Below are 14,524 nucleotides of genomic sequence, written 5' to 3'. Positions count from 1 at the left end.
AATTAGTCTGCCTCTCCTTGTTCCAATCCAAGCTTTTAGAAACATACATTACAGGGCATACTTTGAGGAAAAAAATGGAATGTATTTGTTATGTCCTTGAAAAGGGGCAATCAGCTATTGCTATATACACTGTACATTTTTTCACTTAAAAATGTATGATATGTACCCATTTATTATTGAAGAATATAATTTATAAATGCCTCACGAGTTTAGTTCAACTGTCTCACCTCATCAGAACCCCAAATATAAGCTTGTTTTTACTCCAATGTCTGTAAAGAAACACTCTATATATCCTTAAAACATCATTAAAACTATAATTTTGATATCATGGCTGTTCAGTCCTTGCATCCATAGCTCGGTCTATGAATTTGAGTGGTTACATTTCTCAAGCCCCCAGCTTTTAAACGAAACAGGGACAACACTTTGTTATCGTTTATACTGCCGATTGCTGCTTTAATTACGTGATAGTAAAAACACATTGGGAAAGGCCTACAGTGAATCAAGAAGATCTAAACCAATTAAACCTGTCAATACTGAGAGTGGATTGAAAAGTCAATCCATGAATGGAAAATTATGAAATTCACTCAAATTTAAAGAAACTGTGTACAACCCAATCAAGCTAACTGACGTTTCTAAATGAGCTATACCACCCTCTGGTGGGGATCTAGAAACTAAGATCAGGCAAGTCTGTCCAAAATAATTTTTTCCATACTTCTGTCCATTGTAAAGTGGGGCCAGCAGGTGCTATCTGCGGCTATTGAGTCATCAGGCCATTTCAGACAACATCCTCCATGCGTCACTATAGGCTCTACGTGCGTCACACTCATCCTTAATGACATCCGGAAAATTACACACATTTACTTTTATTGCAAATTGATAAAACAATTACAAAGAAGACAAACATCCAATTTGAATTAACGCAAATAAACCATGACAAAAAAAAATCCCTTAATCCAAAACTGCCCACCACAAAACTAATATCAATTACAATACAAAAAAGTATTCTGAAAACATTGCTATAATCTTTTCCAGTTCATTTTGTCTCTCAGTGGACACCAGTACACTTCCGCAACCTCATTTCCAAGTGGCTTCACTTGAAAAACTCTTAATTCACTCCAAATGCCATAAAAGGCATATCAACTGTTTCTTCCATTTAACAAACCAAATTAACTACAGATGGAACCAGTTAAGGCAGTTGACATAATGACTGTTCACACCAAGCCTCCAAGGCATATATTCGCCACCAAAACTGTAACAGACTGTACACACATACAGATGTTCCACAGAGTAATGGTATATGGACTGAACGTTGTGTTTTATCTGTTACATCAGATAGACATCCCACCTATCCCTTGACTACACTGCGATGGGCACTGATTAGACCTGTCGTTGCACCATCTGGGATCCACATCAAGTGGGAATGGGTGTGGAGGTCGTCTCATAGTTTCTCACTGAAGATAAGGTGAGGGAGGAGACTGTTAGAACAGTGTGACCATCCATAAACAACAAGGTAAGTTGTTGTACTGTATGCATGCAGATCTAGCAAGTGTTTAAATTTGACACAACGTTATAAAGAATGGTAACGCACAAGACTGTAGGTCATGTATGTTCCCTGACATAACTCAGTACATCTCAAGGTATTAGATCTTCTCACAGGTGTGTTACCTGTCAAGGTGAGAAAGGACATCGTGAAGCTGAGCCAGCAAGGCACGGTGCTCATGAGGATTGCTCTCCAGAGTACCACTCAGGCGACTCAGGTAAGAGTCCAGGGTACCAAGAGAGGGGGTCTCACCTGTGCCTGGAGAAAAAGTGTAGTGAAACTAAGGATTCAATTCCTATATGGACAAGATTGGGGGTTGATGGAAGAAATACAAAAATATTGTAGTTTAAAATATTTTGAAAACATTAGAACCAAATCTGTATGTTTCAAAATGTCTTGCTAAGGACAAGTCATCAATGTTGATTTTGGCCTATTCATCAACAAACACGTTATGTTTTTACGTCTACAAACTACTTTCAAGGTAAGATAACTTCAACATAAGTATAAGCAGCCAAATCATACAGGGAAACTGTGCTATCAGGGTCCGAGATGGATGAGAGGGCCCAGTGACATGGTTCTGACCTGGCAGGGCCACAGTGGACAGGCTGCTGACGAGGGTGTGTTTGATGGCCAGCAGGTGCCTGTGCAGAGCCTGCGTCCGGAGCTCATCCTGCCCCAGTTCAGCTTCCAGTCTCTCTTTAGCGCTGTACATGTCTGAAATGTGCTTCTGCAACACTGCGTTCTGCTCCTCAAACTCCACATTTGCTTTGCGTAAACGCCGCAGCTCCGCTTCCCGGGCTGGGAGCAAAGAAACAACCATTAGTAAGGAAATAGCTAGTACTTTCTTCACTGAAACAGTGTTTGTCCCAGAGACGCTCCTCTGCCTGTCTCATACCCTTGTTCTGGTCCAGGAATTCCTCTGTAAATATTGGAACATCAAATCTGTTGGACAGATGATCTGAACCCTAGAGGACATAATTCAAAACAAATCAACCCGTTAACACATGGCACAAAATCAGAAGTCAGCCTACTTCATAACCTCTATTCAGAAACACAACACATTATGTAAGGCTAACTGTACCTTCAGAGCAGCTGATCCAGAACTGTTAGCATTGATAATGACAGATGGAGACTCTTCTGAAAAAGAAGATAACATTATTTAAATGCTCAAAGAAGAAAAATGAACAAAATACATAAAAACTGAAAGGAACCGTTTTAACCACCCTGTCAAACTAACAAAATAGAAGGTAGACGTGTCACATATCTCATCTAATAAGTTAGATGTGTCACAACTCTGACCTCTCTTGACCTTCTTGTCCTGGATCTTGGCACTGGTGATCTGATAGGCCTCACTCTGTTGGTATTCTCTCAGCTCCCGGGCATACTGCAGCTTCTCTCGCTCTGCCTCATCCAGGAAGCGCTGTCAGGTCAGCACACAAGCAAACTTCAGTCCACTCCAGACACACACAGAAGAGATCTCAATACACTGGTAGCTTGCATTCCCAGGCTTCTCCTCAACATGATAGCCTGTAGTTGTGAAGGCCTACCTGGGCTTATCAAACAGATCTGGCTAGCCTATAAATATTCATATAAATATAACTATGCATAAAATGATGCACAATGCTACTGAATGCACTGCCACTAAATACAACGCTGGGGCAAAAAAGTGTATAATTGTTCCTACAACTACATTTCTCTATCCGACCAATAAAGCCTGAAGGTACCTGCTTGTCATGAGGTGCTAAGCGGCTCCACTCTGCGCCCAGCCTCTTGGTGATTTCTGGAAAGGGCAGGTCGGGGTGCTTGGCACGGATCTGCTCCCGCCGTTCATTCAGGAAACGCACATATCCTGTCACTGGTGCCTTGGGACCATTGGGCAACACCTTCTTTCTCTTCTTACCCTTGGGCCAACCTCTCTTCTTCACAGGCTGTACAGAAAGAGAACAGACATGCGATCCAGGATGAAATTATAAAATGCTAGCAATGTAAAAGTGTGTATCAAGAATCAGGAAACATAGCATGACATCATCATCATAACAATGTTTATGCGTTTCTCCAATTTAAAGGGCCAGTGCAGTCAGAATTCTGTTTCTCATGGGTTTTGTATCATATTGTACAACAGCTGATGAAACCAACACTGTAAAACTGTTTAGAAATTTGATAAGTGTTATTTCCTGATAGTTGCTGGTTGAAAACACAATCTACACAGGACCTTCTAATCAGCAGGTTCTGCATGGGTGGAGTTTTGGCTTGCCTGGTGACATCGCCAAGTGGTATAAGTTAATACAGACCAATAAGTAAGAGAGTTCCAAACCGCTAGTTTTTAGATTACATATCGGAAAAGTCTAAGTGGGATCCTTGGTATGTCCAACTCTGACATCACCCCATTGAAGTTGAAATGTAAAATGGTTAAGGTTTATGGTTGGCATGTCCCAAGGAGCCTGGATTGCACTAACCATTACATATCCCTCCCCACTCAGACCACTCCAGACAGTCCTAGCTAAATTCTTGCTTGGGAAATAGTCTTTTGGTGAAAAGCTATTTATTTCTTTTTGACCAATTTAATGGAAAATTATTACAGTAAGGGACTTAAACTGTTACACAGAAAGTATTTGATATTAGGATAAAAAACAGTTGCATTGGGCCTTTAAGCTAGATCAGTTCATAGAATGGTAACAACACGTAGGAAACAATGAGATAACCATACAGTGGGTAGTCTGTGTATACACAGATTAGAGACAGTACTGTTATTCATGTCAGTATGGGGCCATTTCCCCTTCTCTTGCCTCTTCTTGTACTGCATCAGAGGACTGCGTGCCTCTTGGTGGAGGTCCATCATTTTGCTCCTGCTTCACACCACCCATGATATCGTTATCCCAGTGATTGATCTGCAAGTGGGATATATTACATATGATTCAAAAACAGGTCTAGGGAGTTATTAGTACTTTATACTCACTCATTGAGTTTGTCAGAGGAATATGGATATATGAAGGACGGGACTATATCAGATCTGTAGTTTGTTATTCTAAATATAACCTAGCTCTTGATCATGACTCTCAGTTCCTTTACATTACACATACGAGTCAGTGGACGAAGGCGTCTTCTGTACGGGGAGTTTTGTTAAGAGCGCTGATGCTCGGGTTGAACATTACCACGCATCACTTGAGTTACGTTTTTGGAAGCATAAAGACCTTATCTTTCATATCAGCGAGAAATAATTTTCAAGAAACAAAAGGTTAAATTGATAAACATCTTTATAGGGTTTGGGTTCCCAGACGGTCATATTTCCATGCTGAAGCGCTTGTTTACGGAAAAAAGACAGGATGGACTACCTGCGCTAACTAGCTATCTGCGTCTTCGAACACCGGTGTAAACGGAAGATAGATGCCACAAAAATGTTGTAACTGAAAATTACAGCCGACTGCTACTGTGTTAAAACCGGTTTAAACAGTGTACAGTAAGTGGGTGTTTTGTATTTGTGAAATTATTTTGATTTGATATGAAAGTATGGGGGTTTATGTTTCTAGAACCGTACCGCAATTTGAGATTCGATTCATGTTTAGATTAAAGCAATTGGGTGTTTTGGCTTCCAGAGCCAATTTGCCTTTAAACAGAATATAAATATAAGCTAGCTAGCTACAACAGTGGTGTTAACTCCTGTCGGATAAAAGGCATGCAAAAGCGAAAACTGTATCTCCTTTTTACAGCTATTGACGCATGATCATGACAAGTTTCTGATAAAGTAGCTAGTCCTCGCTCTGACTACCGACGTCAAACGTTCAGCCTGCTGCACAGACCCTATGGACACTAGCTTAGAGAGCCAAGTTCAATTGTACTTAGGGGCATTTTTAATTAAGCTCTCTCCACGGTTACAGTAGGAAGAAAAATATGTAATTGTTGTAAAAATGTGTGAGTGTGCTACATTTACTATCATTATATATTAATACATTGAATTACTTTGACATATTTAAATTAAGCTATATTATGCCAAGTTCCCTATGGTGGACAGAACGTGTTTCTACATTAGCCTACACAGACTAAGGTTTTCACCACACAATAATTACATGAAATAGCTCAAATTATAGTCACCACAATCTCACAAAATCGATTGCTTAAAGGTGCACTATGCAGAAATCGCGCTGTCATTTCCTGGTTGCTAAACTTCTAGTTTGTCTAATTTCAGTTTAAGTGACAAAACAAGCAAGTATAGTGTAGATAATCATTGTACCATTTAAACCGCCGTGAAATATATTTTCCATAACCAAAAATATTGTATTTTGAGCTGGTGTACAAAACCAAAAGTAAAAGACACAAAAACGAAAATTATGAACGGAATCATAGAGATAGAGCACATAACAGATCTGCTGCTTCTTAGACTTGCTTTCAATGAGAATTAGCTCTATAACTCACATTTCTATGTGAATTTGGTCAGGTCGCTCTGTCGTTTCCTGGTTGCTCAAATTCTACACTGTTCGCTCAATTGCTATTTATGTCAGAAAACAATTACTGAATAGTATAGGAAATCATTGTACAATTTAAATCGATGTGAAATATATTTTCAATAACAAAAAAGCTGGTGGTCCAAAACAGTTGTTTGAAGCTGGTGGACCGAAAGGAACTTTTGGTTTTGGTCCACCAGCTTTAAACAGATGTTCGTTATTGAAAAGATATTTCACATCGATCTAAAACTGAAATTGCGCGAACAGTGTAGAATCTTTGCAACCAGGAAATGACAGCAGTTTCCACTAGATAAGACAGCCACAAAGTCAGAAAAGCTTTCGCATTTTGACTACAGATGCCGCTCCTGTGGGAGAAATCAATAGGAAAATATCACAGCCAATCACAACACTGTTGGGTAAGTAATGCTATGAAACACTATCATTCCATTAGCGCCAGATATTATGGTCATTTTCTGAAAGTATAATGCAAAGAAAATAACAAATATCCTGTGTAGCACCTTTTAAAACATATCCATATATTTGGTTTAATACAAGTGTATTTGTCGTATGCGCCAGTACGTAATGGGACTGAACGCAGCTGTAACGTTACTTTTTAGACCACAGTTCTAGAAAAAAAAAAAATCTGGCGCTCCTCCCATAAACGTCTCTAGCCAGACATGAATTCGTGGATTTGAGGGTTAAGCTATCATTCAAATGAAAGCCAACCCCTGTCGCCATTTACATTTTAGTTATTTAGCAGACGCTCGTATCCAGAGCGATGTATAGTAGGGAGTGCATACATTTTCGTACTTTTAGAAATCGATGTGAGGGTGGTGATTAGTTGAAATGATCATAAATCAAGTGTACTTTTTCCGTATTGGCCATCTACCGAAATAATTTCCTCACAGAGATATAAATGGCTACGACAGGTTGTCATCTATTGAAATATATAATCAGTATACCCAAGTTCATTGAGGTCTGTCTGTTAAGAGCGCAAACGGTACATGTCATCAAGGTTATATCAATATGAGTGATTTCATTTGCGCGCGCTATTGATTACAGTATAACAAACCTAATCAATTCCAGTTCCGAGTAACCACTTGGTAAATATTGGTGGGTGTGCAGTTTATACGGTACTCATTTAGCGAAATATAATTAACGTAAATCTGAACACACGTGTGTAGTAGGGAGTAACTTTTATGTATTGGGTTTAACAATATCACAATTTATTTCAGCATATCGATTATGAATTTGTACACTTAAAACCGGTGTTTTGACAACTCAGCCATAAATATAAAAAGACATGACAACAACAGGAAGCAGCAACAGTATCATTTTCAATGTATGTTTTACGAATATAAATGATACTTTAAAAATTAACATAATTTTACTTAATCAGGTCAAAACTACTGAATGAGCCTACTTAAATAGTCCAAAAACGATAATTTATTGATTTTGATTATACAAGTGTAATCATGAAGATATGTTTGGCCAGGCTACTCTAACGTTGGCTACTGTAGAGCGAGCTAAATAAATAGCTAGCTAATTTTGGCTAGCAAACATCGATGGAACGGACAATGGGAAACGGTCAGTACACTCCCTGAACAGGAGGTAAATATGCGTCAGAGATGTGATGAAATATGCCAACAAGAACATTTATCTAACAATAATATTCATTTTAATATACCTTTTTAATGTAATTATTTAGCAAACCTAGATAATATTTTATTACTCACCCCTTATCATGGGCTCTCAACCTAACGCCAGAGACGGAAGATGGAGCGAGACATCCCACTCCCTAATTTTTTCTGTCCTAATGGAAGTCGATTAACTAAGTAGAACAGACCCAGCCGCTATCGCATTTGTGTACTGTCTATGGGAGAGCCACCCCCTTAAGTAGACCGGAACTGACCATATTTTCCAATGGTAAACGGCCTGAATGAATCTTTATTTATCGACCATCTTTGATCTGACTTCAGGAAGAGCGTATTCTCATTGCTGATTGGCTGACACAATAACACCCACATGATTGGTTAGTTAATTCTGAGCTATATACACAACGAGGCATGGGCTGCGTTCAGTACGTTTGTACGTTCTGTAACGTTAAATTGAACGGTGCTGTACTGAACGGCCAGTTGAAAAACGGGGAGGTTGTGGTTTGGTGAACGCTGTCAGCATGGCCAATTCCTCACAGATAGAACAATGAAACAGATATTTCACCGGATGTCTAAATGAGAAGCATCCGCTTGGCTTATCCACTCGACTACCAAATATGGTAGTGAGAGGAAGCCCACAGCCGGCAGTGGGTGAAGATGGAACGAGATTGATTTTGGCAGACATACCGCAAATTTTCTCATCAACATTTGATGTCAATTACAGTTCTGTTCTTAAAACTAGAATATTTTATGAACAGAGTGGACTACGTTTTGTGGTCTTTACCTTTTGCAAACGTTTTTAAAAGTTGTGTTGTTTAGGAGTGCAAAGGCAATAAGTAGGCGTTCCCTAATGGAAATATGCAGATGTATGCTAGAACGCGCCAATTGGAACTCGCTAGCTCGCACTTGGCTCTGCCCACCTCCTTGCTTGTTCTGTCCACTATGACTCATTTATTCCCATTGGAAGCGACAGGCTGTGGTCTATCTTGGTTTAGTTATACAAATATTTGACTTCTTAGGGATAGGGGGCAGTATTTTCACATCCGGATGAAAAGCGTGCCCAAAGTAAACTGCCTGTTACTCAGGCCCAGAAGCTTGGATATGCATATAATTAGTAGATTTGGATAGAAAACACTCTGAAGTTTCTAAAACTGTTAGAATAATGTCTGTGAGTATAACAGAACTGATTTGGCAGGCGAAACCCCGAGCATAATCCATCCAGGGGAATTTTTTTTTGAGGTCATTGTGTTTTCCAATGGTTTTCTATGGGAATCCTGATTAATTAGGGCCCAGATTGCAGTTCCTTTGGCTTCCACTAGATGTCAACAGTCTTTAGAAATTGGTCGATGTCTTTCTTTTGATAAATGAAGAAGAAGTACTATTCATTCCATGTGTCACTCTTAAGGTCCCTACTATTTTGGTGCGAGTGAACAGGAACGCGCTCCACGTTGTTTTTATCCGGTATTAGAAACAGTTTATTCCGTCTTAAATTTGATAGATTATTTACATTTTAGATTACCTGAGGTTGGATTAGGAACGTTGTTTGAAATGTTTGGACTAAGTTTACAGGTAACTTATTAGATACTTTGTAGTAATGTTGGGCGAGTTGGAACCGGTGTATTTCTGAATCAAACGCGCCAAATAAATTGACATTTTGGGGATATAAAGAAGGAATTTATCGAACAAAATGACCATTCATTGTGTCAATGAGACATTTGGGATTGCAAAAAAGAAGATCTTCAAAGGTAAGGCATTTATTATATCGTTATTTCTGACTTTTGTGTCGCACCTGCCTGTTTGAAAAATTATTTTCATGTGTTTGTATGCGGGGCGCTGTCCTCAGATAAATCGCATGGTTTGCTTTTAACCATAGAGCCTTTTTGAAATCTGACAGCGGCTGAATTAACACGAAGTTAAGCTTTATTTTGATGTATTACACTTATATTTTCGTGAATGTTGAATATTGATATTTCTGTAGTTTGAATTTGGCGCTCTGCAATTTCACTGGATGTTGTCAAATCGATCCCGCTAAAGGGATTGGCGCGTGAAGGGATCACTAAGAGGTTAAATAGGTCACTCATTGCTTTAAGCCACACCTCTATGGAGTGAGATACCTGCCAAAAGGTTGAATGTACGTGTCGTTAGGATCGTAATAATATCCATACGTAAATTGCTAAGATTGTAAGAAAAGCCATGCGTGAAACATGAAACGTAAAGGTGAAGTTTCATCTGTGAACATACAAACACCATGTTACGATTACAGACTAAATCAAATCTTATGTCACATGCGCCGAATACAACAGGTGTAGACCTTACCTTGAAATGCTTACTAACAAAGCCCTGAACCAACAATTTAGTTCAAGAAAGATATTTACAAAATAAAAAGCAACACAATAAAATAACAATAACGAGGCTATATACATGGGGTACCAGTACCGAGTCAATGTGCCGGGGGTACAGGTTAGTTGAGATAATTTGTGTATGTAGGTATGGGTAAAGTGACAATACACAGAAAAAAGATAGCACGTAGCAGCAGTTAAATGTGGGGGGTGTCAATGTAAATTGTCCAGGTGGCCATTTGATTAATTGTTCAGCCGTCATATGGCTTGGGGGTAGAAGATGTTTTAAGGAGAACTCCGGTACCGCTTCCTGCGCGGTAGCAGAGAGAACAGTCTATGACTTGGGTGACTGGAGTCTTTGACAATTTTTTGGGCCTTCCTCTAACATTTTACTCTTGAACAAATCTTGTGTTGCTTTTCTGACATAATAATAATACCTTTCAGAGTTTTGGCAGTGTTATCTCACCAATAACAGAAAAACGTACACCAAACGGCCTGTGAGGAGTGCTATGAGAACAAGCATAACACAGTATAAAAAACGTAACGGAAACCGGAAAGAGGTATCCTGCACGTTTTCATGTTAAAAAGTGTTTACTTCACATTTAGGTAGCTAATGTAATGGATTTGTTTACTAGCGCAAGTCTAGATAGCACTAGCTGTATTATACCTACAACAGTGAAGTTTCAGTCTGCTAGATGTACCTCTACAGTATGGGCATATCTCTGGGAGACGTGGACATCCCCATGCACGCACCTTATCGAAATATGACGAATTCAATATTGTGAAAAACGAGTTTTAATGACTGCAACCTAGGTGTATGTAAACTTCCGACTTCAACTGTACATTCAACCTTTTGGCAGCTATCTGTGTCCATAGGAGCGTGCCAAATTTGACTGCAACATGACGCGAGATTCCCAAAAGCTGGAGCGTCTTTCTCGCCTGCTCCAGTAGCGCTCACTTCACGAGCTCAGGTATGATTATGATTCATGACATGATGGTTGTCTATCATGGTCAGCAAAGGCATTTTCTGTAGAGTTTAAAATGTATTACGTAGTAATTTGCTCTCTGATAAATTATATAAAACATAGTATTGCATGCCATTGTGACAAAGCTTATTCATATTGCACTCTAATAAGACTGCTTTCAAGAATAAGCACACGTAATCACATCTACTACCATCTGACTGTTTTCTAAAATGGGGTCACAAATTAGAAAATTCATAGTTTGTCACATCCACCACAAATCCATGCGTTGCCAGATCCAATGCAATAATTGAAGAGGTAGATTTGTATTTACTTTTAAATAAGCTGATAAGAACAAGCAATTTATGTCAAGCTTTTTCTATCCATTTTGTAAATTCAAATTACTTCCTGAATTGACCCCAACTCATGTAGGTCTATTAAATTAACAACACATATAGGCCTCCATACACAAACAGTAATAGTATAAACCAAATTTACCAATAACAGCAAAAGCACTGTTGCATACCTGATAAAGCAACAAGGTATCTCTCCAATAGTTTCTGAATAGATCAAATTGAAGGTGGATTCACCAAGCTGAGTCCAACCAAGGTGTGTGTAAATGTCCATTGTCCTATTTCTCTGGTTGAAGGGATATGACGCCCCTCCCCTTTCACAGGTAGGCCTGTCAAATGAGCGATTCCTGTCAGAAATGCTATGCAGCAATTGGGAGGTTGGAAGGAGCACAAACTGTATAAAACTGGTGAAAAGTGTATTTAATCCTCATATTGTGCTTGATTAGGACTTTAAATAAGACAGGACTTCTAATAAGACAAAAGACAAGTACTATCACTTGTATTTTCTCAGAAATTACAATTTGGAGAGATAGGCTATGATCCATGAATCAGTCCAAAACCCAAGAGGTGAACCTTTGAATTGATTGTGACCAAGGCGGGTTTGATAAAATTGTTGGAAGACTATGCATAAATGGGGTGATATAAACGTATAGCAACATGATTTTACAAAAATACTACCTCAAAAATATTTTATTTGTCAGGCCAAGTGATTGAACTGGTGCATTTTTTGGCACATGTCAAGGCTAGACTTGGGCTGATTTAAATGTGTAAAGGTGCACCCATTACAATCACCATTTGGTTAATCTAGGTCATTAACAGGTATGCTAGTCCATCATTGTTTACATTGTGTCGTTGTTTACATTGCATTTAACGCTGGAAGCAAACGTTAAAAAAGTGTTAACGTTTGTCTTTACAAATGATATTCAACAAAAGAGCAGTACATTCATTTATTGTTTTGGAATTAATATAACATGCAGGACCTCCACTTCACTGATCCTCAACACTGGGGCCCCAAAAGGGTGCGTGCTCAGCCCACTCCTGTACTCCCTGTTCATCCATGACTGCGTATCCACACACGCCTCCAACTCAATCATCAAGTTTGCAGATGACACAACAGTTGTAGGCCTGATTACCAACAATGATGAGACAGCCTACAGGGAGGAGGTGAGGGCCCTGGTGGAGTGGTGCCAGGAAAATAACCTCTCCCTCAACGTCAACAAAATGAAGGAGTTGATCGTGGACTTCAGGAAAAAGCAGAGGGAGCACGTCCCTATCCACGTTGACGGGACCGCAGTGGAGAAGGTGGAAAGCTTCAAGTTACTCGGCGTACACATCACCAACGATCTAAAATGGTCCACCCACACAGACAGTGTGGTGAAGAAGGCGCAACAGCGCAACAGCGCCTCTTCAACCTCAGGAGGCTGAAGAAATTTGTTTTGGCCTCTAAGACCCTCACAAACTTTTACAGATGCACAATTGAGAGCATCCTGTTGGGCTGTATCACCGCCATGTACCATGTATTGCATGGCAATGATGGCAACTGCACCGTCCAGAAATGCAGGGCTCTACAGAGGGTGGTGCAGTCTGCCCAATGCATCACCGGGGACACACTGCTTGCCCTCCAGGACACCTACAGCACCCGATGTGATAGGAAGGCCAAAAATATCATCAAGGACGTCAACCATCCGAGCCACGGCCTGTTCACCCCGCTATCATACAGAAGGTAAGGGGAGGTCAGTACATGTGCATCAAAGCTGGGACCGAGGGACTGAAAAACAGCTTCTATCTCAAGGCCATCAGACTGTTAATTAGCCACCACTAGCCGGCTACCACCTGTTACTCAACCCTGCACCTTAGAGGCTGCTGAAATATACATAGACAAGGAATCACTGGTCACTTGAATAACAAAACACTAGTCACTTTACTAATGTTTACAAACTGCTTTACACATTTCATATGTATACAGTGTATTCTCATCCTAAAATTTGTATATTTCTTAATTCCATTATTTTACTTTTAGATGTGTGTATTGTTGTGAATTGTTAGATATTACTGCACTGTTGGAGCTAGGAACACAAGCATTTCGCTACACCCGCAATAACATCTGCTAAATATGTGTATGTGACCAATACAATTTCATTTGATTTTAAATGCCCTACTGTGTCTATAACACAGTCCCCCTCAAACTACACATATTTGGTTAGTAGAGACCCTGTTGAGTATCAACAGTATTAAGGGATCAATACATTTCTATATTGCTTCCCCAGTATCTGCATGAACCATCAGGCCAAGTGTTTTTGGTTGACCCTGCTGGACAGAAAGAGAAGGAGGAATCGGAACACGAAGGATTCAAATTCAGGTCTTAGTTATTCCATTGTACTGGATCTAATACATATTAGCATTTACATATATTCATAAGTGTAATACTTTTTTATGACATACTGTGAAAAACTCTCTTGGCTGCTGGCTCTGTCACGTTCAGACATGGGCAGAGCAGACTTGAACCTCAGGGGTTCTCTGTAAAGAGAGAGTAATCCAAAAGGCAGACACACCCCTTGACTTTCAATTGGCACCGTTGACCTGTATGTATTCTCTCCTGATTGGCTCTGTGGTGCACAGTCTGGCAGTCTGACTAAAGTCCCAGAGGTATGAGGACAGACATCCTCCTTTGTATTTATGGGAACAAATATTTCCTAACACTTTCGATCCTATTCTTGGACAGTTAGAAGACACAATGCATCAATGCAAACAATTTTTTATTACTAATTACTGTCCATGAGTAACCTCAACCTTGTGGGTCTATGGGTGTTTGGGCCAATAAAGTGCCAACTCAATTCTACCACTGACTAGTCTCTCATGCCCCTATGAACGGGGACACATGGCAAACGTTTTTAATCTAAACCAGACCTTTTTTTACTGGAGTACACTAACCCCTAATTGGGGCTCTTTTCTTGACACATAGTAGCAGTTTACCAGATAAGAAGTCAAGAAGATCAAAAAGTAGATTGTTGTAAGGGTGTATTACATCCTGTGCCCCATTGTCATATCCATTCTGGATTCTGAGTGGTAAAATCAGAGCTGAAAAATGCCTCTATGTATGTGTATACATTTTCCCCCGAGACAGAACTGCCAAAGGGGGTGGAGTTGCAATCTACTGCAGAGTTCTGTCATGCTATCCAGGTCTGAGCCCAAACAGTTCGAGCTTCTACTTTTAAAAATCCACCGTCAGAAATAAG

The 14,524-nt window shown here is 39.8% G+C and overlaps 1 protein-coding gene across 1 annotated transcript; it reads right to left on the bottom strand.

Moving 5' to 3' along the window:
• Positions 1-842: 842 nt before the first annotated feature.
• hmg20b (high mobility group 20B) lies at positions 843-7,847 on the bottom strand. The gene is made up of 9 exons (XM_038998681.1): positions 7,716-7,847; positions 4,327-4,428; positions 3,265-3,468; positions 2,840-2,960; positions 2,622-2,677; positions 2,436-2,505; positions 2,123-2,338; positions 1,666-1,798; positions 843-1,451 (listed from the first exon to the last, which is right to left on the bottom strand). The coding sequence occupies exons 2-9, from the start codon at positions 4,402-4,404 to the stop codon at positions 1,439-1,441; spliced, it is 891 nt and encodes a 296-aa protein (XP_038854609.1). The 5' UTR covers positions 4,405-4,428; positions 7,716-7,847; the 3' UTR covers positions 843-1,438.
• Between the last annotated feature and the right edge of the window lie 6,677 nt (positions 7,848-14,524).

Source organism: Salvelinus namaycush, chromosome 8 (genome assembly GCF_016432855.1).
Source record: "Salvelinus namaycush isolate Seneca chromosome 8, SaNama_1.0, whole genome shotgun sequence".
Lineage (NCBI taxonomy): Eukaryota > Metazoa > Chordata > Actinopteri > Salmoniformes > Salmonidae > Salvelinus > Salvelinus namaycush.
The sequence above is the reverse complement of the archived record's forward strand: the minus strand, read 5'-3'. Positions and strand labels throughout refer to the sequence as shown.

Excerpts from the sequence above, each read along its gene's own strand:
- hmg20b (XM_038998681.1), bottom strand. The coding sequence starts at position 4,404 with ATGGGTGGTGTGAAGCAGGAGCAAAATGATGGACCTCCACCAAGAGGC. Across the intron at positions 2,506-2,621 it reads CTGGATCAGCTGCTCTGAAG|GGTTCAGATCATCTGTCCAA; the intron begins GTACAGTTAGCC and ends TATGTCCTCTAG. Across the intron at positions 1,799-2,122 it reads GTCCACTGTGGCCCTGCCAG|GCACAGGTGAGACCCCCTCT; the intron begins GTCAGAACCATG and ends CTTTTTCTCCAG.